At 33.5% G+C, this 27,606-nt stretch overlaps 1 protein-coding gene across 1 annotated transcript in view; it reads left to right on the top strand.

The window, feature by feature from the left end:
* The window catches only part of LOC113112453 (inactive heparanase-2-like), a 59,673-nt gene extending 32,670 nt beyond the window's left edge, over window positions 1–27,003 (top strand). Inside the window, exons 6-12 of the mRNA XM_026278042.1 lie at window positions 1,529–1,576; window positions 8,458–8,551; window positions 10,355–10,461; window positions 10,565–10,679; window positions 15,723–15,868; window positions 20,146–20,292; window positions 24,937–27,003. Of these exons, the coding sequence (XP_026133827.1) occupies window positions 1,529–1,576; window positions 8,458–8,551; window positions 10,355–10,461; window positions 10,565–10,679; window positions 15,723–15,868; window positions 20,146–20,292; window positions 24,937–25,099 (820 nt within the window). The 3' untranslated portion in view covers window positions 25,100–27,003. The remainder of the gene's footprint in view (window positions 1–1,528; window positions 1,577–8,457; window positions 8,552–10,354; window positions 10,462–10,564; window positions 10,680–15,722; window positions 15,869–20,145; window positions 20,293–24,936) is intronic.
* Window positions 27,004–27,606: the final 603 nt, after the last annotated feature.

Here is a 27,606-nt window from a genome sequence, read left to right as displayed (position 1 = left end):
CTGTCAGTGCCTGACCAGAGCTTCCTCGTTCTTGCAGCCAGCGGCTTACAGCAGGCCCTGTCTACACCTACACACACACACACACACACACTGAATCAAAAAGAATAATGGGAGCGCAAACACAGCCCCCCCCCCCCCCTCAAAAAAAAAAACAATAATAATAATAATAATATAACAATAATTTATTCATTAACTGCAGAAAGTTATTTTTGTAGTCATTATTTAAACATATACTGTAAATGCCTTTGAACCAAGATAATTTTCCCTCTTATGTAAATCTTAAAGATAAAAGTTAGTTTTTGGCATTTATCTAGTATAGTTTTGTTTTGTTTTGTTGTTTTTAGCAGTCGTAGCAGTAGTAGTATTAGTAGTGTATCATTTGTCATCTGTTTAAATGTATTTGAATATATTAGTAATATTATAATATTATTTTACATTGTTACAATTATATATAGACAGATGAGTGTGCATGTATATCAAATGCACCATTTATTATTTTATAACTTTAAAATATGAAAAATGTCTGATTTCTCTGGAAGGTTATTCATTTTTTTTTTTTTTTAAGATTCAGGCTTTTTTTTTTTAAAGGCAAAATTTGCTTGATGACTGTTTAACTTGTCTACAGTAAGCATGAGCCCTTTTTATTTGTATTAGGTAGTATTGTATAGAATGCATAATTATGAAATTTCAATGTCATTTAAGAATTTTGACATTGTAACAACCTTTCATAACTATATTATGATCATGAAATAAAATGACTCTTATTGTGATTTACTATTTTGTTAATATGATCAATCACTTGAAGCCTCAATATATTATGCAATGTTGCTTTTCAAGTAAATTGTAAATTGTAAGGAAATCCTTGGCCGACAAGCATGCTGATCTGTCCATCTTGCTCTGTGTGATTTGTATTGAGCAGTTTAGGTGCATCCCTTTACTTTCTGCCACAAGCTGCCTTGTGTTTTCATGCGGGGGCTTTTAGTCATAGCTTTGGCGGGCTGAAATGAAACTTGGTATTACAACCACAACTGCTCTGTTGAAGGTCTTCCTTAGAACGAGACGCCACCCCTTGCTGCTACCATTCTCGTTCAGATGGAAATGATAAATGCAATTTTAACTTAGCAGACAGACAGAGGGACAGACAGGGAGACGAGAGGGGAATTATAAGACGACATGGAGTTTTGGAGAGAAAAGAGTACTCGTTGTTTTTCAGTGTGAAACTGCCATCACATGAATAACTGTTTAGAAACTTTGCTCCCTATAAGGAGTTTTGTTCGCTCGTTTGATTAAGATTACTCAGCTCCCTGGTAAACTCCTCTCTGCACAAATTTACTCATAGCATGATAGATCAGTGTCAGCGTCGAAATAAACAGACACCTCCTGTTAGCCATGCAGCCGTGTGTGTTCAGTTCCTCTGTTTAAGTGTCATTAATGATGGTGAAGCAGAATAAAATAGTTGTTTTTCCAATGTTGCTATAATAACTACACTGATAAATAGTGACACTCATTTTTTCTCTCTCTTTCACAGGTTTATGAAAAACGGTGGTTCTGTGGTTGATGCAGTAACGTGGCAACAGTAGGTATTTTACCTTTTTTAAATTATAACCTTTTATTATTCCCTATTGTTCATGGAAACTTTGAGAACATCTTTCTAAAGACATAATACAACATTGCTTTGGTATGAAACAAAACAGATTGTCAATACAAAAGTGTCAGTTGTTCTCAAACTGTGGGTCAAGACCCATTAATAAGTCAGGGGAAAACAATGCGAAAATACAAATATTAAAAATGCAACCAGCTATATATCCGTGTTTGGTTTGGAGAGGAAAATAAAAAGGCCTAGTCACTTTTAAAAAAGAAAATTACTATGCTGTTTTTTAATTTAGAACATTATTAGCAAAAATGTTTTTCATAATTGGTCATTAATGGTTAAAATAATACATTTCAGTTAACAATAATTTATTTTAGTACTGCAGTGTGTTTAGTTCATATCTTGGAGTTTTCTCAAAATCCGGACTCCTTTTCTTAGAATTCCGAGATATAAACTCACTATTGTGAGTTATAAAGTCCAATTCTGAAAAAAAAAAAAAAAAAATCGTACAATTGCGATGTTGTGTGCTATAAAGTGAGAATTGCGAGATTATGTATATTTTTTTGCAATTCTGTCTTTATTTCTCAGAATTGTGAGTTTATATCTCGCAGTTCTTATTTTAAAACATACAATTGCGACTTTATATGACACAGTTCTGTGAAAAAAAAGTCAAAATCACAACTGTAAGAAAAAAAGTTAGAATTGTGAGATTTATTTTTTTATTCAGTGGCAAACACAGGTTTCTTAGGTTTAGGTCCATTTTTTGATATGGTTAATTTCATAATTTGTTATGCGCAATAGTTTTGTGATATTTTGTTTTGTTGATTGGCAGTACAAACAGTCTGTTGTTCTGCTCTGTTGTTTATCAACCATAGAGTCTGTTGTTCCCCACCTCCGTCTTAATTTCTAACACTTGTGAGGTGGGACAATGTGCTGGAAGGTAAATTTACACTCCCAGCAAACACATGCAGGCCTCTAATATGAGCCATTTTTCCTAATCTGGTTAAGTACCATAACTGTGAAGTGTTGTAAAAGACATCAACAGTTTCCTATGTTCAGTAATATTTCTAACTAACAAAACAATTAACATTCCTTGCATACTTTCAAGCTAAACATTTATATTTTATAACTATTCATACCATGTTTCTGTTTACCACTGCATTTGTATATATAAACATTAAAATTCTCTCTCTCTCTCGCTCTCTACATGTGTGTGTGTGTGTGTGTGTGTGTGTGTGTGTGTGTGTGTGCGTAATAACTACCATTAAAAAATTAAGGGTCAGTAAGATTGTTTTTATTATTATTTTATTATTTTTGAAAGAAGCTTCTTGTGCTCACCAAAGCTGCATAAAATACAAATGGCTGCAAAATAAATGAAAAATACAGTAAATCTAAATATTTGGATTTTGTTAAATGAATTAATTTAAAATACAGTAAAACAGTAGTATTGTGAAATAGTATTACTATGTAGAATAACTTCTTTCTATTTTGATAACATTTTAAATGACTTTTTAAGCAGCCATTACTCACATATTCCTTTAGAAATTATTTTTAATATGCACATTTGTGTTCTTATTGTTATCAGACTATCAGTTATGCGGCTTAATGTTTCTGTGGAAGCCGTGATTGATTTTCTATCTGGATTCTTGGATGAATTAAAGTTCAAAAGAACGTTGTTTATCTAAAATATAAATCTTTACAAATGTTCACCATTTTATTAATTTAATGCACCTATGCTGAATAAAATTATTAATTAATACAAAAAAACTTCCCCTGAAACATATTGATAGTGTATATAATATATACATATATAAATGTATATATACATAAATATAAATATTTCACATTTGCGCACAATATATGAGTAATATGGTAGGTTTACTAAGTGAGATCAGTTACGCTTCACCTGTGACAAAACGGTAAAGACTCTTTTCAGGGATTAGAGCAGCTGTTCTCCTAAGGCTAAAGGTATTAATCTCTAAATAACCCCTCATTTCAAACCATTCTATCCTATTAACTTCTAATGAAGGCGAGGATTGTGTGTTTTCTTAGAGAGTGATTTGAGCTGTTGTTTCTGTCCATCAGAGACTGAAATGGATTTGATTAGAAGTGTTTGTGGCATTTAAAGTAATGGACATCTCTTGTCTTTCTTTTAGTTTGCCGTTGACTTTTATTTTGAATGTCATGTTTTATATTGCTGTCATGTCTTTGTTCCCTAGCCCAACCCTGATTGTATCCAAGTGTGTCCTCATTTGAAGAGAAGTTATGCTGCCTTCATTAGTCAGATGTGGCTTTTTCTAACATTATTTCCCTGACTATAAAACCAGCACATTCCCAGTGATTGGAAAATGACGTGTGTAGAAACAAAATTGCAATGTTACGGTTAGCTTGGCAGGTGTTCATTGTCAGCACAGAGGTCTTCTGGCAACCACATTATGGAGGATAAATGATGATAACTAATAATCAGTCACCATTTTTTTATGCACTTGGCAGGTTTGGACCGAACAGGTTTCAAATGATGCAGTGTCGGATTTAAACACTGTATTTGCATAAAAATGTACTATGGTGGCCTTTCTTGGGTGATGCCATGTTCATTCATTCACATGCATAAAAAAAAAAAAATCTAATTTGGGAACATGAAGCAAGACCTTCAAAATAAAAGCCAGCTAAGAGTTAAACGAACAATAATCAAATTATGTAAAAGATTTCCAGATACTTAAAATATAGATGTGTGTTTTAAATGGACAAACTGCACTTCTAGCTCGTAGTCTAGCTCTAAATTCCAGTTTGACACATTAGACCAGAAAATGAGGTAATGCCAGATATCAGATTATTAGTTTTAGGAAAGGAAGTTGTTATCTGGGTTAAACCTGAACTATGTGTGTACGTCTGTGGAACTCCCCTAATGTTTTTTCAATGATTATGGCAGATTCAGCTATGGTTGTTGCATTATTATTATCATTTTATTATTATTATTAAATGGCATTTGTCTGAAAATCGTATTTTTTTGCTGGCTCTTATGGCTCGGGTGTCAGAGTGTGAGAGAGTTTTGGGGCCAGTTGATGAAACTGCTGCTTATACCCATTTTTCTGTGAAGTACTGATGTTGAAACTGAAAGATGTTCATTTAATATGTTTTCATGGAAGAAGTTATCTAGTTGGCTGAGAGTGATAAAGGCTTTGCCTGAATTGTGAATGATTTGGAATAGTCAACAAAAACAAATTCTAGATTGGCTTCGAAATGATATTTAGCTAAATCTGGGCTCAGGTGTGTTTTATGAATGCATAGCTTTATAGTCACTTTTTTTAACTATTCTGCAAATTAAATATTTAAAAATATTTTTTGTAACTTTTTGTAAGGACATTTTTCATTAAGTATAATGAATAATTTAGTTACAACAAGTAATAATTAAAAAAAAATGTTTTTCAAGTGCCCCTCTTATGGGTAATGAAAGGTCATATTACAACAACAACAGGTTGACGTGTATGCAATGTCAAAAAACACTTTCATTGTTTTATAATATGCATACATTTTGACCTTACTTGCTCAAGGACTCCCAAACAAATGGCACAATAATTCATTTTTCTAAAGCCCTACTTTGCGTAACGCTAATCTGCGGTGATTGGTCTAATTTTCATGTCATTATGCCTATAATGCCTGATAAAGCAGCGTTTGTGAGCACAGTGCTGCTTTGTGTACAGCGTTACCGGGGAAACAGTTATTTAAGCAAGCGGCACCCAGTAGCAAAGAATGGATTTGCATTTTCATTCAGACCAGTGGAAAATACCAACAAATGGGTGGGCAATATGCTAATGTTTCATGTTGAGACATGAAACGGCTTGGAATTCAGTTGTTTCTATTTTATTTTTATTTTACTATTTAACACTTCAATTAGCAAGAGTGGGGGCCATTTTAACATTAAGTAAATGTATTTGTAAATGTAATAATACACTGTATTGTTGAGCCCTAAAAAAGCCTGTCTGGACATGAGATACTGTACTGTTGTGTGCTTTATAACCGCAGTGCACAGTCTGACCCGAGCAGATGGACAGGCTGCAGAGAGACAAGGCAAGTTCCAGGTCAGCTAGAGTTCTTCCTGTGTGATATCATGAAAAAAACACAGATGCTGTGTTCAGAAAGCTTCAGCGAAATATACAAGGCTGTTTTTTTACATCTCGTTCTTGTTGAGTTTTCCTTCAGATGGGCTGTTGCTTTATAACCTCTCACTCAGAAAGTGCTTGACTTGGTCAACACTGCATCGCAATATGGCGAACAGTAATAATCAGAAACGAGCTCATTAGCGGCTTTCTTTTATCTCCCAGCACAATGGCGGCTGGATGTGCTTTCGATGACTTTAATTAGTTCCATGCTGAGTGGCTTTGAATTATTCAGTAATGAGAAGTGTTTAATCAAGTGCATGCAATAGCTGCGGTCATTAAAAGTTATAAGGGCATAAACAAGTTTGCATTTCTCCCTCAATTAGAATGCCCCCCTGTGTCTGCAGAGAGAGGGTGGCCTAAACAGACTCATTAATCTAGAGGTGTCAGAGATGAGGATTTTATAAAAGCACCACCTACTCGGTCAAACTCAAGCCATATGCGCTCACACGTTCTGATGCGCAATTATCATTTTAGAGTAAAAGAGGATTCCAGGAATGAGAGCCCTCACAAGTTATTTAAAATCAAAGTTCAAAGTTGTGTAATTAATGAATTGTGTCTTTATACACCATTTAATATTTAACATATGTTATAAAAATGTTTTTAGATTTGATATATATTTTTAATCTTAAAATGTATATTATTCCTGTGATGCAAAGCTAAATTTTCAGCAGTCATTGCTTTAGTCTTCAGAGTCACACGATCCTCCAGAAATCATTCTAATATACTGATTTGATTAACACTTTTTTATTATTTTCTGTGTTGAAAATATTTTATACTTCTTCATACTATTACAGAATTGTTAATAAAGAGGATTTATTTTGGAGGAAACGTCTGAAACAATGTTAATATAACATAAGAATTTAATTAAGTGTCCTGTGCTATGAAAGAAAAGCCTCTTGAGTAACAAAACCTTTGTCTAATTTATTCTTTGTCTCTTACATTAGGATTCTTTGTCTTCCATGAACAGATGCTCCTTCTCCAGACATTTCTTCTGTTTTGAATGCTAAATTCAGAAGTCAGTTGTTGAGAATGTACCTTACAGGCAGAATATAAAACACCATGAAGACACATTAGCTAGATATAATGCTAGGGAGGTTGAGAGTTGCTCATTGCTGTTTGAGGTCCAAAGATAATGAAGATTTGTTTTCTCAAGAGTTGTGCAGCTTTAATCCCATAGAGACTATACATTTGGAGGGTCAATGTCCACAGAGAACCACTTTTCTTTCAGATATGTCAAGATCTTCAGACATATTGCTTGAAAATGGCGCAGTTCATTGAGGCCCTCTTTTCACACCCTCCTCCAGATGGCCAGCCAACAGCTTCTTCATTCCAAACTTCATTCTCTCTCTCTCTCTCTCTCTCTCTCTCTCTCTCTCTCTCGCTCACTCTTGACCAGAAAGTCTCTTGTCACCGCTGTCTGCTTTTACATCTTAATATAATTCATGGGCTCAATCTGTTAGTTATTTTGTGTATAAACCTGCAGACTGGCATTTTAATGCCTTTAATTTATATTTCGAACTTTGCTCAATGAAGTGGGAAAATGTAAATTGTGATATTTCATATTTTACTGGTAACATTAAGATTGATAGCGTTGTCATTTTGCCATTTGTTTTATTTGATGTTATTCCAGTAACTTTAATGATTTATTTTTTTCATTTGAGGGACACTATTTTGATATTGTAGTAATTAGTTTTTGAATGAGTTTAGTTTGAGTAAAGAAAATCAATTCATGCATATAATCTGTAATAGTTCACACATTAATATTTAATGCACAAAAATATATATAATTATTTCATTATTTATATATTGTCTTATTTACATATTATATTATTACAAATATTTTTTTCATAATATTAGATTAGATTAGATTAGATTAGATTAGATTAGATTAGATTAGATTCAACACTGCACATGTGAGGTACAAGGCAACAAAATGCAGTTAGCATCTAACCAGAAGTCCAATATCTACTGCAGTAAGTACAGAATATAAAATGTCTACAATATGTATAATAACTACACACATAAATATTATGAACATAATTTACAGATTTTAAATATTATCAGCATGATATACAGATAGGTGTACTATGAATATACTATACAGATGGATTATGTAAACATGCATGTACACTATAGGCAGAACTATGAACATATGAACATAATTTACACCATTGCAATAGACAGTAAAGTGCATAGAAAATATTACAGTGTGCAAATGTATTACTCAGTGTTAAGGTTGTTGTTGTGAGAGGTTGTAAGTCCCTTCAGTGCTCATTAACCGTATATATATATATATACGTGTGTGTGTGTGTGTGTGTGTGTATGTGTGTGTGTGTGTGTGTGTGTTATGTTATATATATGTTAAATTAATGCTTTTATCCATCAAGGTATTTTTATATTTCATTAAATCATATTACAGTTTAAAAAAAACAACTACTTTATAATATTATTGTCAAATGTCTATTTTTACAATTTTTGACCAAATAAATACAGCCTCGCTGTGAGAAATGCTGCAAGCGGAGTGATACAAACGGTTAAATGGTTGGAGTTCTGTTATCGAAAATCGCACCCCTGGAAAATGCTCTCAGCACATCAGATTTGAGGACCAGAAAGAAATGTTGTCTAGATTAATATACATATATTTTTAATTCAATTGAATAAATAATAATTCACAGTTCTTACCATGATGTTATCTCATGTGTGCAGTTACTACATAGACAGGCGGGTGACCAAAGTGGAAGACTTCTTGAAGACAAGACTTCTAGACACCCTGTCTGAGCAGATTACCAAGGTGTTAAAGGTAAAGTGGTTTTTAAAGACACCCAGCATAAATAACTTTTTTTTGTTTTTGAATGTGTAGGTCCGAGATGTGCTAATATGTCTTAAGGTTGTTGTTGTGAGAGTGTGTAAGTCCCTTCAGTGCTCATTAACTGAGTTTATCTCAAGGGCCCCAGGTTTGTCCTCAGCTGCTTCATCCAAACAAGCTGTCTCCGGTCTGATAGGTGGCCTACTGTTAAGGGAGCGTGGGTCAGGGCACAGTAAACGAGGAAAGCTTTTGATTGGGTTCACAATTTACAAGCTTCCCCCTCAGCCTCATGAAGTCTCAGCTGCTCTGGGAACAGTCCCCTTTTGGTCTAACAAGCAGTACCAGGTTTCACAACATTTAAGACTTCCCTCAGGAGGCCCAATCTATAAATACACAGCTCTCCTGTTTTATGTATCTCAAACTCACACATCTGTTCATCTGAAAGTGAATGATTCCTCACAAATATCAAACAAAAGATGGCAAAGTTTTGTTCACTCCCAAACCCAATGATACAGTGATCAGAGCCTGTTACATGTGATGTCAGATGAACAAGTGCTTCTTCCACTTCTAAACTTCAAATCAGTCATAAAAGACTGAATTCACTGTTTTCTGTTGTGAATCTGCAGGTGTTCTTCAATGGTTTGGCGACACATGTACCCTTCCCGCTGTCTGTGACAGTTGACAGATCTATTTGGATTTATACTTTAGCATTGATTCTGTGGCTGTCATTTTCTACAGCAAGTCCTGAGGTTCATAGTGTGTCTGAATCAGAAGTAGAGAGTATGAGAGGCTTTTTTTTTTTTTTTTTGATTATTATGGAATATGCCTAATACCCAGCATGTGTTCTATTATAACCAGACTCTGACCTTGCAGCTGGACAGCATTCAGCATTCAGCATTTCATCTCATCTCAAATCATGCACACTGATTATTCATGGACAGTCTGATTTATATTGAGCACAAAACCAGGAGTCAGGATGTAGATTTGTATCAGTCGGCTGCATGGGAAAAAATATGTTTTTGGAACCTGGCTTTTAAAAGAAAACCAACTTTTGTTTTTAATTTTTAATAGTATATATATATATATATATATATATATATATATATATATATATATATATATATATATATATATATATATATATATATATATATTAATAAACGTAATTATTTATTTATTATTGTTTTGGGAATTTGGGCTATTCTGGCCTACGTTTAAATAATATAAAAGCAGTCATATTGTGAAATGTCATTACAATTTAAAATAACTGTTTACCTGTATGTTTTCAGATATTTTGAAATCTAATTAATTCCTGTAATGGCAACGCAGCCATTACTCCAGTGTTCAGTGTCACATGATACTCCTGAAATCTTTCTATGCTGATCTGCTTCTCAAGAAACATTTACAATGATTAGCTGTTGAAAGCTGCTTAATATTTTTGTGGAAACTGTGATACAGTTTTTCAATCAATTGAAAGTTCAAAAAGAACTACATTTATTTGAAATATAAATCTTTTGTAGCATAATATGTATTTGCTGTCACTTTTGATCAATTTAAGGATTCCTGAATGAATAAAAGTATTAATTTCTTTCGAAAAAAAACAGTACTCTATTTTGGATTACACATCCACCACGCAAACAGGTTGGTCACTGCATAATCAGGCAGATGGACTCATCTTGTTTAAGTGGACCAGACTAGTCAAAAGTCTTGAATATGCAAGAACATGCACAACTGTCCATCACTTCGTTATTGATGGTTTGTTTCATCTGATAAAGCTTTTTCTTTGTTTTCTTTCAGATTGTTCAAACTCGTGCTCCAGAGAAGCGTGTGTGGCTGGGTGGAGTTGGTCCAGCTTGGGCAGGGGGAACCAACAATTTATCTGACACATTTGCTGCTGGTTTTCTGTAAGTGATGGATCTTCATACATAGTATGTATAGTGCAAAAACCTGACAAATTGTTCAATTCTGTTGCATTCCTAATGTGCTCAATGTTTTTGCTGGCTTCAGGTGGCTCAACACTCTTGGGATCGCTGCAGCTCATGGGATTGATGTTGTCCTCCGACATTCTTTTTTTGATTATGGATACAACCACCTCGTCGACCAGCACTTCAACCCTTTACCTGTAAGTTTAAGCACGTAAACAGAACCCAAATCAAAAGCAGTCAAAGCTGTTTAACACATTAACTGCAGACAGATTCAAGTCATGTACCACACACATTAAAGTTACGCAAATTAACACCATAAACGGTGATCTGTGTGGTATGCTCGTTACTGTATTGTAAAACCACCTAAGACGCATATGTAAAATGACCCGATCATAGTTTTTTCCAATGTGAAGTGTTTGGAATTGGTCTTAGACAGAGTTGGTCTTTAGCATGTGGCTCAAGCACCTTATGGCTTTTCCCGTGGGACCTATTAGCCAAGATGAAAGGTGTTTGGTGGTGTTGAATACTAGGGAGGTGAGGTGAACTGCACTGAAATTCAAGCCTGAGGCAATGTCACCTGTCTCCCACCCCCTCTACATGTGTGCCCCACTGTGTGGAACAGCCAGATGCTGACAGCACTGCAACCTGATCCGAGGACACTCCACAGGTATCCCCACCCTTCAGACCGCTGGCAACTTCATCCGGAATTATGTAAACCTCACTTTTTCACAGTGTCTGCAGGTCAGCCCCCCTGGAGACAGGACGGGCATAAGACTACAATTAAATTTCAATTTGATTTGAGAACCCGTATAGAAGGCCATGACTAAACTAAACGTTTACCCAAATGTTCTGGGGGTGTTTTCATAGCTCAGACACATGGTACATCATGATTGTTATTGATGCATGTACAACATTTTCTTATCGGTTTTGAAGATTTGTTTTTGTATTTTTATTTTTTTAAACTATTTATAAAGCACTTCTGCCAGCTGTTTTAATTTTATAATTGTATTGTATATATATATATATATATATATATATATATATATATATATATATATATATATATATATATATATATATATTTTATATTTTATATATACAATTTTTATGAATTATTTTAATATATTTAACTGTAAAACTTTATGTGTTATTATGGCAAATGTAGGTTTTGTAAATTTTCTTAAAATTAATACATTTAAAATATAAATATTTTAAATCTAATATATATATATATATATATATATATATATATATATATATATATATATATATATATATATATATATATATATATATATATATATTGTTTGTCATATGAGCATAAAGAATGTATAGTCCATCTCAGCAGAGCATCAAATGGAATTTAACACTAATGGAAATTTGTCAAATTCTGACTATAAATCATATCTAAGTAATAACTTTTCACCAGGATCCTTCTTTTACAGTATTTTCATATAGTTAAAAAATAAATAGTGTTAATCTACTTTAAGTTATACTTCCTAAACACAATCCTCACTGACTCCAGATGCTGAGGAGCTCCAGACCTGTGGACCGGCTCAGGATAACTTATGTTCCTGTGCAAGTAATAAAACCAAAGGAAGACATAAAGAGTAAAAATACAGCAGTGGTAGACATTCTTGATTATGCAATGCTCCATCAGAGATTAATCTGTATTTCTCAGAATGTCAGAATCTCAACAGGAGCACTGTTCCTCTAGCACAAGCCGGAATGAGCGTCTTTCAGTAAAATACTCTTGCACTTTTGTCAAGCACTCCTCACAACTTTTGAAACGGTCATCTTTTCTCCCCCTTGCTTCTCGTTCAGCATCTAGTTATTCCAAGGACCAATCGCCCCCTGCTGGGATCGCAATGCTTTAAACATAGCTGGATGTCTGTGGGAACAGCCAGCAGCCCCACTGCGAGAATTCGCAACAGCCGCAACCTGTCGGCCTGCGTGGAAAATTTACGGTCCCTCCTTTTCTCTTTAATCCCTTACTGAGTCATGTCTCCGTTTCTTTCCCTTAACACCTCAGCAGATGATCTCGTCCCCTCTTCTTGCTTTGCTTCCTTTTTTATCCCTTATCTCTTGCTGTTTCTAGTGTTTTCACCCTTGATTGGATGCTAATCAAAACCAGGAGATTTCTAACAATGTTTATTAATGTATTCTAATGACATCATTAATTCCATTACAATTATACATCCACCCCTTTAGAATATTAAGGTGATGTATGTAATTCTTTTGTTGTTAAAATAGTTTCCAAGTTCAGAGGCAAGTCTATTTCTTTCTTGCTCATATTGAATATTTTCAGTAATCTGCATATTTATTTATTTACAACATTACACCTCTCTTTAGTAAAATGCATAATAATATTAATAACAATATTACATATTTTTATTGTATTTTATGTTTTTTTTAATGTTTCTATTGTGTTTTATGTGTTTTATGTATTGTATGTAATAGTAGACTTTAATAATCTGCACTGTAATATGAATTGATATTGATATTACAATTATAATTTATTATTTAGATGTTTATGCATGGTTTTTCATCTGATGGTGAAAGACACTACGCCTCTATTTAATAATCTGTACAATATATTTTTTATTAATGTTAATAACAATATATTATTCTCTTATTCAGTTTTTTATTATTTCGTTCTGGGTGAAAGCAAAAACAACTGATAACTGATTATATAATCAATAATCTGGTTGATTGTATTTCTTTATTTATTGTTTTTCGTCTGCTGGCTGAAGGCAGTAGTGCACCTGTCTTCAGTAATCTGCTCAATAATATTACTATTAATCACTGATATCAGTATGAATTATTCTTAAATCATTCAGATTATTAAAGTTGTGCTAGTGCCCTACACATATCTCAGATCAGAATAACAGAGATACTTGGAAGTGGGTTTTGAATCGGGCCAGCAACCACTTAGAACACCCACTGTGCCCAACAGCAACATGGCCAACAATATATCAACACCACAATATCATAGAGGCATCTTTATGGGCTTAATTCGGGGCCATGTTAAAATCCCGCTTCCTGGGAGAAAGTTTTAAACTTCGACCCATATATTCTTAGTTATTCTTGCAATTCCGTTTAGTGTCTGTGGTTAGTGTTGCGTAAATGACATGCTTCACCTTTAAATATTATTAAAATTGTAGGTTCTTATTGCTCCCTGTTGTTTATTATGTGGTCAAAATTGATTGTTTTTTGTTGCACACTCTCACGTTAAGTTCATATGTGTCTGTCTGGTAATACAGGACATGGCATTTGCATATTTCTTGTTGGTATTATAGACAAGTAGTTGGTTATATCCTTTAATCTCTCAGGTCTTTAGTGGTTTGACTTTAATTTATTCATTATTCAAGTGGTTTCTGTTTTATTCAGTCATTAAAGCATCTGCACTTAATACTGGGTGGGCTGAGAAATGCTTTCTAAGTGAAATACTTGTATTATCTGCCAGTAGACATTCAATAAGTGACCTGAAGGTTGCTGAGGTTAGCACTCGTGAGCTTTATTGTCATTTTCATGTTGAATGTAGCTACCTAGTGTACATCTGCATACCTTTACATAGACTTAAAATATGTGTAACATTTGATTTTCCATGGACCCCTATGCAGATCAGTGTAAACCAGTATGAAAACCTCTGATCTAGGCTCTTGTTTTAGATTGTGTTTGGGTAGTAATTTTCCTATAGCCCTAAGATGTTGACATTTGTATAAAAAAAATAAATAAATAAAATTATATATATATATATATATATATATATATATATATATATATATATATATATATATATATATATATATATATATATATATATATATATATATATATTATTATTATTATTATTATTATTATTATTATTTGGAATTAAATAGCTATTAAACAGAACATTTTATTATTTTATAGACAATACCAAAGTTTCACTGCATCGTATCACATTGCAATTCTTGAGTTTTTTATTTAGAACTTTTTAATGACAATGTTTATCTGTTCTTTTCTGTCTTTTTTTTTTTTTCTTTTTTTTTAATTGCAGTTGAAAGAGACCCACCCATTCCCAAATCTCTGTTTCCCACTGCCTATAGCAGATGCTGCACAATGTACACTGCCGGAGCAAATTAAGTTAAAGTTTCCCTGGAAAAGAAACCTTTAAATGCTGCCATATGCAGGATTGCATGGGAACTTCCTGATGCACACATGCTGCTTTGAACCAGTTCAATTAGGTATTGAATTTGGGAACTGATGAGAGGTGTTAGGAGAGATCTATTACAGTCATGCATGTGAAATTCAGGTAGCCATTGCTCTTTTCCATGCAATAAAATACATGTTATGATGAAGTAAACAGTTCTCTGGTTGTACTAAGCCATTTAATGTACAGTTAATGTCCAGTTTAAACGCTGGTTTGTGCAATGAATGTGATTACTGGATCATTGAATGCTAAAACGATGACTTTTGGACCATAAAATGTAGCAGGATAATATTTTGCATGCACCGATCACAAAAATTGCACTTTAGTTTCTATTTTAAAATCAATAAGTACTGGTTGAGAGAATTCATGCAAAATTTAAAGCAGTTGTTCTAGGAACCACATTTTTCAGAGGTACATTTAGCATATGAATCTTTTTCAGTTTAGTTTTTCTGTAAGAGCATGACTGCAAATTTGCTTTGTTCTCCCTGATGGCAGGAAGATAGTGCTTATAGATGGCAAGATAGATAGAAAACAGATAGTGTGTATCTCCCAATTATATGTTGTTTCTCAGTTTTTACTACAGAAGCTTCCAAAGAAAGATTATGCTTCTATCTCTCCATTCAGAGCATCCAGGAAAATGTCACTTTCAATAAAAGACTGAAGCACATATGCATGTTTTATAACTCAAAAAAAGTGAAGTTGTTCTTACTAAAAGAAACTTACATTACACCTACACACTTTTCAAATGTAGTTTTCTACATCGTTCTCCTTCCCAATTCCAAAATTAAAACTGCATTGAAAGATGGAAGGATGCTGGAATTCATTGGATTTCTGCTGGCGGAGGAATGCCACATCTGTCCAGTGTACTTAAACCAGAATCATCTTGCATGAATCATGTTTCTTGTGCAGAGGTGCACCACACTAACATGACTCCATGGCAGAATAGCTTGACCTAACGTGTGTGTTGACATGGCAGAGCTCCAGTAAACATGACTCAGTGATGCTTTTTATTTTGTAACTTGTGTTTTGTGTGTTGGTATTGTAGGATTACTGGTTATCTCTGCTCTTTAAACGTCTGGTGGGCCCCAGGGTGCTTGCGGTGCACGTTGCAGGTCTCCAGAGGAAACCACGCCCTGGACGGGTGATCCGGGACAAACTCCGCATCTATGCACACTGCACCAGCTTTCACAAGTACGTTCATTAGTCTTTCTGATTTTGAATCAGTTCATACAAATATATAAATTATGTTACAAAACCTTGTAGGCTGCTTTGATATATTAATATAAAAAGAAAAAAAATCCTACAATTAGATTTATATAACATTAATGGCAGTTGTTTTATAGAAAACAATATGTAAACACTTTTTTTTTTCAAAAGTTTAGGGTTGAAAATATTTGACAAATGAAAACATGATAAAAAATGAATAAGTAAAAACATTTTAAAAATGTAATTTATTCGTATGAATATTAAAATATCTGAAAAAAGTCTTTAATGATCACCTACTGTAGGCTCCATTTATTTGATCTAAATACAAAAACAGCAATATTGTTACATATTAAATATTATTAACATTTTAAAGATATTTTAAATATATTTTAAAAGATAATGTATTCCTGTGATGGCAAAGTGGAATATTCAGCAGCAATTTCTCCAGTCTTCAGTGTCACATGATCCTTCAGAAATCATTCTGATTTGCTGATTTGGTGCTTAAGAAACATTTAGTATTATTGTTCGTTGTTGTGCTGCATAATATTTTTTTGTAAAAAACATAATCTTATTGACATTTACATTTAATACGGCTTCACTTCAAATAGAAATAAACATGGTTATGTCTTATGTGAATGTGAAAATTGGCAATTTCTTAGAAGTCAGTGAAATGTTTATGTTGACTTGATGTTAGGAATGCACTTGTGATGCCTTAAAATGCTGTGTAGGCAGGCTGCTTGTTAGATTTTGAAACAGAACTTCAGCATATACACCAAGTACATTATTATAATGAAAAAAAAAAAAAATGACCTGTAGCGTTATCTCCACACAGACACCCGTCATCTGAGTACATAGCCGTAGTGGAGGATTTTAAGGCTTTCTTGCTCATTCTCGAACCCATAAAGTACAGAGTCCAGACAGCCTCTCTTTCGGAGTGAAAGCCTATAAAATTTAACAAGTATCAATTGTCAAGTGTGTGGAGTCTCTTTCTGCAGTGTGAGAGGCGCTGAAAGACACCAGAGGTTTAGGCAGGTGAGGAGAGTAGAACTGCGGGACAATAGAAAGGTCTGTACCCAGGCCAAATAAAAGTGCCATCGTTCCCTTTGATGATTATCTATTACCCCGGAATGATGTGAGCGGGACCTGCCAGCTTTTCAGTAGTAGTGTAGGATTATGGACAACAGATCCTCGTGTCTCAGCTCAGTTACATCTCTGTGGCATTGCTACCACAGGTCTCTGGCTTCAGGATTCCTGCAGGACCGACGCTTTTGCTGAAAAAAAGTACAGAAAACAGTGCTGGGAAAACTACTTGTAATGTGAAGTACAGTCAATAAAAACATGAAAGCTTTATATGGTTTTATATCTTTTTGAATGCAGCATTCAAAAGTTGTGGTCCTCAAGGCAGCATATATTTGGGGTGGGGGGTTGTAAAACAGCAGTGTTGAAGAATGTTATTGCAATTTAAATTAACTTTTTTAAATGTAATTTCTATATAGCAATATTAAATTTTATAGCATTCTTGAAAACATTTGCATTACCTTTTTTTTTCTTTTTTTTTTTTTGAAAACTGATACTTCTTTTCTGACCCTAAACTTTTGAACGGCAATGTATTTAAAACATATATTATCATTTTTATTTATAATGAGAGCATTATTTATGGCAATAACTGAAGATCTTAAAATTAAAGAAAGCAAAAGAAGCTTGAGTGAAATTCTGGATCACAAAAAAAAAAAAAAAAAAAAAAATTAATGTTTAAATCACTAGAATTAATCACTGAATCACTAAAATGAATTGAATCACTAACATGAATCAGTCTACCAAAAGCTACTTAAGTGAGAGATATTTAAAGATTTTTTATTTTCTTTAAGATATTTTCTTTTTTCCCTTCGGGACAAATGGACTTCACTCCATGTAAGCCATGATCTATGACAGCGATTTACTGAGAGACGGAACTCATTCAATTTGATTTTGTTAAATTTTTTAAGGTTTAAGGTTTTTTGTTGCATTATTTATATTATTATATTAAAATAAATACAATAAATACTATTCTCTTTTATAGTGTATTTATATTTTAGTACCGGTAAATTATATTCCTCAGTTATATTTTAAGTTATATTTTAAATTGTATTGATCGTGTCATATCATATATCATATATCATATATCATATCATATCATATCATATCATATCATATCATATACTGTATCTGTTTTTATGTACAATTGAATTACTAGATATCTCAGATCTCTGACCTAGGCTTACTTTAAAGATGTGGTTTATGCTTCTGTTCTCGGTTCTTTTTGCTTGCCAGTGACTATGTAGGTCATTGCTCGAAAAAACACTGCATTTTAGGTATTGGCTTGTAATTGCTTGATTTTTTGAATTGCATGTTAGCTCTGACATTGAATATGTATTACTAGCTTCTTTAAAATGCACTTGAATGTTCTTCTTTTAATATCTTATTCTTTAGTTGAGAGAGTTTCAGCAACTATGAGATATTTGAAAGTAGAATGATGTTATCTGGTTACAAAACTCCGGGTTGGTGTACAGATGACAGAGTTTTGGGCTGCGTTCAAAATCTCATCACTTTGTGTCTTATCCATCAAACCGAACAAGTAATGTCTGTAAATGGAATGAATCCCAAAACAGCTGGTCTACAACTAAAACCTGTTCAATAAATGCATTGCTTTTGCTTTGCAAAAATTTTAAATGAAAATCTTTTTTTATTGAAATGACCCTCTTAAATGTCAACAACGATAATATTTAAATTGTGCTTCAAATTTCCTGTATGTCAGTGGAAGGGTGAACTATGTTCCAAAAAAACATTTTTGTTGTAGTTTTTTTTAGCAGTTTGCAGACATTGGGGTCTTGTTCCTCCAGCTTCTTTCAAGTTTTCGTTCTATTAGTGGTTAAAATGGACAGTCAGACAAGTCTTGGATATGCTTTCAGTATCTTCACTAATCCATCACAACACCCTTATACAAAACAGGCCTCCTTTTCGGTGCTTTGAGTGGTTTCTCCGTTCCACATTTCCCCAGGACCATTCGCTGCCATCAAACAAAGGATTCCGTGTTTACGTTCCCCATGCGAATGCTGGAGAGGCACATTGTTTCAAAGTCTTGGACAATGTTTATCATTTTTAGATCTGTTCGTCTGATCTAATGCACCCTTCTGGAAAATATCTACCCAAGTTACCAAAATCTATTAAAACTGAGAACACCACACATGTATCACATGACATGAGAGATGTTTTCATTACACAGTCTCGGGTTTATCTCATTCCTGATTTTTTTCCCTTGAACTCTATGCACTGTGCTCCAAGGTGTAAAGATGCACATGGCCCGGGTTGCTTGTGACCGGTGAGATTACTAACAGGATTGCCTGACAAAAGCCAAGCTCTGACCGGTGCAGGTTGGCCTTTACAACATGTGGTATTCATGCACTGCAGCTATGTTTTCCTTGCCTTTACGTTAGAATCCTTATTGAATTTTATCATGTTTGCCTAATCATGTTGGCAGATACTTATCTTCAGTTAATATTCCCTTAAGCTTACTCTTCAGCGGTATTACCCTGAAAACAAGGACCAGTATGCTGGAGTCACTGTAACATAAGCAAGATCATCCAACACATATAAAGCTTTTGCTACCCCAGTGAATTTGGGAGGGGAGCTAATGCTTTTACAGTTGTTATATGAAAACAATCAGCTCTTTTGCATGACGTAGTCCTGGGGCCTCCTTTGCTTATATACAGTACTTTATAATTTGGTTATTGTTTACTGAAATTAAATCACACAAGGGTTTGAGCCTTTGTAAAATATAACACATTGTCTCTTGTAAATGGAATTCTGGGAACAGACTCAATGTTTCTGTCAGTATTGTAGTATGTGCATGAACAATGCATGTGGAATTTCAGATGGTGATTTAGGAGAGTTAGATACATTTTAGCTGCAGAATCTGCCCATATTCTTTCAAATGTATTGATTTGTTTTGCTATTCAAGTGTAGCCTATTACATTATCTGACATAATATGTTATATTCACCAGGCTGCATTCAAAATAAACAGTAATATTGTAAAATATTATCCCTATGTAAAATAACTGTTTTTTATTTGACTTTTTTTTTTCAGTGTAGTGTATTCCTGGATGACAAAGCAGAATATTCAGCAGCATTTAAAGTGTCATATATTCAGAAATCAGCTACTGTATATTGTAATGCTTTTTATGTTCTCTCTCTCTCTCTCTCTCTCTCTCTTTCTCTCCTACAGTCATGATTATGTCAAAGGGTCCATAACCATCTACATCATTAACCTTCATCGCTCACGAAAGAAAATCAAGCTAGCCGGGACTTTACGAAATAAAACTGTTCACCAATACCTGTTACAGCCCTTCGGGACAAATGGACTTCACTCCATGTAAGCCATGATCTATGACAGCGATTTACTGAGAGACGGAACTCATTCAATTTGATTTCGTTAAATTATTAAAGGTTTAAGGTTTTATGATGCATTATTTATATAAAAAAAAATTATATTACAATAAATACAATAAATACAATTCCGTTTTATAGTGTATTTATATTTTAGTACCGGTAAATTATATTCCTCAGTTATATTTTAAGTTATATTTTAAATTGTATCATATCATATCGTATCGTATATCATATATCATATATCACATCACATAATATCATATATCATATCATATCATATACTGTATCTGTTTTTATGTATAATTGAATTACTAGATATTTCAGATCTCTGACCTAGGCTTACTTTAAAGATGTGGTTTATGCTTCTGTTCTCGGTTTACTATAATAATCAACGCAGAGTCTTGTTGCTTTTCTAAACATATTAACTCAGACGGAACAGATGAATCTAGTGCTCTATAACAGTCTGCACACATAGCTGTGCTAACTGTTTTCTGACTAAATATTCAACTCTTCCACAAATGAGGATCCCGTTTCGCCAACACTAACCTAATCATGGAAAGGCCTGGGTCATAAAAACATAGTCTGTTCATCCTCTCAAACTCTTAAATGGGATATGAGGATAATCTCGTTGGGCTCACTTATACTCGATAAAGCCAAAGTACAGCTATAACAAACAACGGCTATCTTGAATATTGTGGATGTTTTCTTTTGAATTCTTCTGGCTGAAGCTCTTCTCAATGTTTTCAATCACAGAAATGCATCATACAGTGGATACAAGTAGAATAGTTTAGCAAATGTATTTAAAATATGACCTTTAGTTGGTCTTGACAGGTTAATTCTAGCAGCTTGTTCAACCAACAAGACATTAGTCATGAATGAGAAACTTCACAAATGTAAATCACTTAACGGACATCCTCGCTGGTCACAAACACTCCATTTCACTCTGATTCGATTCACAGTTTGTCTGTATTTTTATTCGGCTGTTTAGAAACACATATTTTTCACTCAAAGACACCATAGAGTGTTCTGTTTTGAGTTTTCCAATAGAAATAATTTGAAGCCAAGAACAAAACATCAAAACGTCCATTAAACATGGACAATCCAATTGAATTAGTGTAATAGCATTGTGTTGGTTTATTGAAGCTCAATTCAAACTGAGTGTACAGTGAAATGCAGCTTCCTTCGGGGCAGATGTTGGCAATCGTTTTGTCAGCAGCTTTCAGCTTGAATTTCAACCAGTTTTTTTTTTTTTTTTTTTTGGTTGTTTTCTTTAGAGGAATTGTGATCCAGAAGGCCACCTCTGTCTGAGCTTAACTTCTATTATTGGGAGTTAAGCATGATACTTTAAAAACACGATCACGGTGTTGATCAGAGAAACAGAACCTCTTTCAGTAAATCTAAGCTGAAAAATAGAATGAAGGATAGAAGCAGAGAGTAATTACCAGTTATATCACAGAGAGCAATCTCTCATAGACCAGTATGAAAACAAACCTTTAATCATCTGTGTTTTGACAGAACCCTTCCCACGGTTAATAATCATAAACCATCAACTCACCATGCTCGATAATATTTATAGAAATATGAAAAGACTACATTTTCATTCCGAAGAAACTCAAAGTCCTGCAAATTGATGGCCAAGTCTGTCGTTTTTATTCATTTTGTTCTCATAAAATACAGTTATTGGGTTAATTAGTCTAGTATTCCCACCATATATTATGTTCGTGCAGTCAGAAACGGTGAAATATGCAGCATATTTCTGTCTTCAGAAATGCCCACAGCTCCATATGGGCTGAATCAGTGTTTTCCAGAGCAAATTCAGTGAGTAACATATACAGGCAGACTATAAAGTTACTCATGACACATTCCACTGCTTAACTCCTCTGTAACGCATATGCAGGGAAATTAACTGCTCATTTTGTGGGGTCACACTTAAACACTCTCAGACAGAGTTGCTCTTTTCAAGGAGACGTTTTCCCTACAGTCTTCGGCCGATCCGTCTTTGCCTGTTTTGAATCATATTTCTGTCATTTAAAATGGAAACAAAGAGAGAAAGGGGTTTTCTGAGAGCTAGGGACACTTGCCTGACATTTACAGTCTTTCAGCTCTCATTTCAAATATAAATTAAATAATATTGTAACAATTATTTCTGCTATTAACATTTCTGTTTAAATACATATGTAGGCCCTATATAATATATTGTTAAAGAAATTCATACTATGTATTAAATTATTAAAAGTGACTGTGAAGACTTTTACACGGTTACCAAAAAAGTAATGTGTTTTAAAGAAATTCTGTTCATCTTTTGGTATAAATGTATAAAATAGAAAAGAGTTATTTAAAATTTTAATATTAATAATATATAATATAATGTACTATAAATTATAAGTACATTTAATATTTATATTATCAATTAATATTTTATTTTTTAAAGAAATGTATACCAGAATGCATTAAACTGATCAAAAGTGACAAACAAATTCTGTTCTTTAGCTTTGTGGTCACATGAATAAATTCATTTAAAATATATTAAAATAGAAAACAGTTATAAGTTATAATAATAATATAATATGATCATTTAAATGTTACATATTATTATATATAATAATATACATTTTATAAATTGTGTGTGTGTTTGTGTGTGTGTATGTATGTATATATATATATATATATATATATATATATATATATATATATATATATATATATATATATATATTGTATAATATTATACATATAATTTTTATTTATATACATTATTTTTTATTATTTTTAAAGCATTTTTGTAACATTTAAAAAGGCTTGCTCTTTATTAACCACATTATTACAGAAAATCATTATTTTTAGGACTAGGTCTACTATTCTAATTTGTAATATTTAGAAAAAGAGTACACGTTTTAAAATGCTTAAAAGTTTTCAAAAGTTTTCTTTAAAATAAAACATAAAAAATCAGTGCATATAGGAACAGCTCTTTAAGTTACAGTACCTGCTTTTCTTTTTTAAGCCTTAAAATCTGTTTAATGTATAAGCTGATCTGAAAAATATCTTTCGAGTCTGAGACATAACAGTGTTAAGAACGTCAGACCTGGAGTTTCTCAAACCAGAGCTACTGTGTGATCACGGCTGATGTTTGTGATCTTTCTGTGCCTTGAAGGGTTTGTCTTTTCAGGACTTTTCATTTCTTAAACACATACCTTCATCTGTCGCCAGAGGTTGTTAGAGCTCCAGAACTATCTGGAGGCTTTAATTCAATTTACATTCTATCCAAAGGAAATGCTGATCTTCGTCTGCAGAAGCCCTGAGCGATACACCGCTGACTGTGTTACTACATACTTCTGTCTGCTTTGAACTCCTGAGCACACATCCTCCCCAGGGGAACGTTGATTGGGTTGTGACTGATGCGTGCCGTCACACTGCGCTTCAGAAGGGCTTCAGGCCCAAAGCAAACTCCGCTTCCTGATCATTCCAGTCTGTGGCATCATAAGATGAGGCGATGGGATGGGATGGATGATCCAGATGTCTGCTGGAAGAGTATGACTAAAAGAAATGGTCAGGGACTAGACAGGGCCTTTCTTTACAAATGTTTCTCCAAACCAACAGTGAATCGTTTTTCATAAGAATATCTACAGCTCCATCTGTTAGGAAACAGTAACGTGTGATTAGACTCATGTCAAAGGAATAGTTCATCCAAAAAACAGGAAAATTATGTCACCATGTTCTGTATGAAATTCTTTCTTCTGTTGGTTACCAAACAGTTGATGGTAGCCTTTGACTTCATTGGTACTTTTTTCATACAGTACTATGATAATGGTTACCATCAACTATTATGAGGACCACTGACAAAGATGACGTTATTATTTTTTTTTTCTTCCTCAGTTGTTGTATATATCTTGTACACATTATACAAATATACAAATTACCTAATATATTTGCATATTGTTTGGAATATTATATTTCACAATGCAACGTGACCTTCTATTCCCTGTAAAGAAAGCACTGGAATCAGTAAATTATATAAAGTTATATTTTGTATTACATTTAGCATTATATATTTTTGTTATTTATTTTTTTTATTTATTATTATTTTTTAATTATTTTTTTTTACATTTTACAAATTTGTAACAGTCTGGGTTTTTTTGTAAGGTATAATATTTTTAATTATCAAGGATGCAGTAAAGACTTCTTTAATGTTACAAATCCCAGCATCAGGGTGTTTCAAACACTCATATTTGAGATGTTTGTGTCCTCTGTAAGATTGATAATGCAGCTGTGGCGCTCTCTAGTGCACGATTAGAGGGTTTACTAATATTGGAGACTCCCTTTGTACTTGATGTACAGTAACTGGGTCCTAAAACCAGCTATTTTTGTATTAAGGTTCACTCACTGAGAATCTGCAGTTTTATTACTTTTGGATATTTATGGTGTATATTGTTGTGTATAATGTGTATCGTTAACTGTAAAGTATGTCTAATTGTATAGTTTATATTGTGTATATCTGTTTATTTTCTGTAAGTTTGTAAAATTATATAGTGTGTTGGTGATGTAACAGTAAAAGTGATTTGATTTGATATAAAACATCTTGCAGTCCTCCCACCTGCAGCATCCTAACACACATCCCTTTCCTCTGCAGGTCTGTGCAGCTGAACGGTGAGCCCTTGCATATGGTGGATAATGAGACATTTCCTGAGCTGAAGCCACGGACGCTCAGGGCTGGAAGAACGATAGCCATGCCACCTGTATCTATCGGCTTCTACGTCATCAAGAATATAAATGCTTATGCCTGCCGCAGATAACACATACTGACCAGCTTCAGATGATCTTCATGGCCTTCTCCTCTTTTTATAAGCCCACAGAGATGTGGAAAAGACCCCTTTGTTCAAGCAAGGGTTGCACTGAATGCTTCCAACAACATTTCTCCTCTTTTTACCACAAGAAAAGCTTGACTTGTGGAAAGTGAATGTATTTTGGTTGCCCATTTGTGGATTTTTTTTGTCGCTTTTGGTAGCAGGAGTGTAATGAAGTCTCACAGTGCTTCACAGAGTGTCCCTGAGAGCTTTGTAATCCAATGTTGAAGACCAGCCTAAGCTATGAACTAAGTGCCAATGTGTGGTTCAGATGCGGTGGGATGATTACAAAGCAGAATGAGCTGAATTTTAACATTTTCCACTGCAATTTTGTGGGAAAATCTGTGCAATGGGTTTAAACATGGTAAAATTTGTTAAACAGATATGACAGCACTACATTCTCATTGGTAGCTAGAAACATGATCAGATTTGTCTAAATATATTAAGTGACAGCCGTTCCAGTTCTCTGTAGTTCTGTGGGTGTGGATTCTGTGTGGCCCTGTCTGTCAGCTTAATGTGATTCAGCAGAGTAGGACATGTTCCTGGATCAACATCCTTGTTGGTTCTTAAACAACATTCCAGCTCGACAGCCAATCAGATTTTAAGGTTAGATTTAAGGGGCTTGAACACTGTTCTTTTCAACCAATCATTTGTCTTTGATTTTAGAGGTAGGTCATGCTTAGGATTGCAAGTCTTAGAACTATGATTGCTTGCTAGAAATGTTGTTCCAGGACCAACAAGGGAGGTTAATCCTGCTAAATCACACTGTACAAATAACATATACATCTCTCTTGTGTACTTTTTTTTTGGATACTGGGGTCTAAAGCCACTCCAAAATGCACAGGGCCAATGCATCTTATTTTTTTCATCACAGAACAGTAAATATAAATCTCCTATTTAAAGCCAGCTTTATGAACTTATAACAGTTGACTTATGACCTGAAAATAGCTTGCATCTTGGGTTCTTTATCCCATTTTTTTTTTTTTTTTTTGGTTGCTGCTTTACAATTTTAAACTGTATGACGATGAAGGTACTATGGGGTTTGCTAAATCGTCCTTATATTTTATTGATAAATTAGAAAGGAATCACATAATACACAACTTACACACAACAATACACAATCTTTATGTGATTCATCAGTTCTCTGAGAAACACCGTTTATAACTGTAATGTTTACAAGTTTGATTGCCCATTATAGCTCAGACTCTTTTGAAGGCTAAATAGAAAGAGTAGGAAGTTTTTGAAGGTGTCTTTTTGCTTTATGAAGAACTGTGTATCATACAGTTTGTTGCGCTCAGGAAATTAGCTTGTCCATTAACGTCCTGTACATGCCACATTTTCTTTTATATATTTTAGCTTTAACATTGTGACCCTGAGCTTAGTTCTCCAGATTTATTTTTCTATATTAACACTACCTTATTCTGTGTTGATACAGGGACCATGGAAAGTGTTAGACAATTAAGCCACACTTATAATAATTACTTTAGATCAATGACGTATTAGTTCAAGTGGTATTTATTTTTCAAGAACATAAAATTTAGCAAAAATACATTTTGAAAATTTAATGAAAAAAGACAAGTATCCTACATTCTGAAAAACTGCTATTTGGCTTGATATTTTGTTGTTTTGTTTTTTAAATATTTGTTTTTGAAAACAGTTTAAGTGTTGCCAAAGTGTGCAATTACTTTTAGGGGCCACTATAAATCCCATGTACAGCGATTCATTTTTGCTGCTAGCTGTTTTGATTAATATTAAGCATGATGAGTGACAAAAAAAATGTACAGGGTACAAACCTTTTGTTATATTAATAAATGTACATACAATTGTGTGCTTTATCGCTCTATAAATAATATTTATATAAATGTATAAGTGTGGTTATGTGTGTGTGTGTGTGTGTGTGTGAGTGTGTATATTTGGTCCACATTGGCAGAGGATTATATTGTATTTTTTGTAAAACATACAGCAGAGACTGATGTTAATGTTTAGCAATGAAAATGTCTTTTTAAATTCAAATGTATTGAGTTGCTCACACTATGCACACCTGTGTTTCACAATGTTTTACATTGTATATTCTTTGATCACTCATTCACAATGCAAAAATAGTGATTCAGCATTCAAGCGAATTATATGAATTCTGTAAAAAGTTTTCCTCCTTGGGCTTGGCTGTTTATAGGGTTATGACAGCGTTTGATTTTCCAGGGTCAAAAATTCTGTCAGTATCATAATGTTTCTTTAGATTCTAAAGATTCTGTTGTGGTTTTAGAGAATTGTAGGGTATTTGATTTGTAAAATGACACTTTTACAAGTTATTTTCCTCCTTGAATATTTTTATTGCAAATTTAGAGTTGTTAATATTTTTCAGTTAAAGAGCATTATTTTATTATGAAAATGGTTATTTTGGGAATATTATTTTTGTCAAAATATAAAAATAAAATATTAGTTAAAATGTTTATTGA

This window comes from Carassius auratus, chromosome 13, assembly GCF_003368295.1.
Source record: "Carassius auratus strain Wakin chromosome 13, ASM336829v1, whole genome shotgun sequence".
NCBI lineage: Eukaryota > Metazoa > Chordata > Actinopteri > Cypriniformes > Cyprinidae > Carassius > Carassius auratus.
This window is presented reverse-complemented; position numbering and strand designations above follow the sequence as displayed.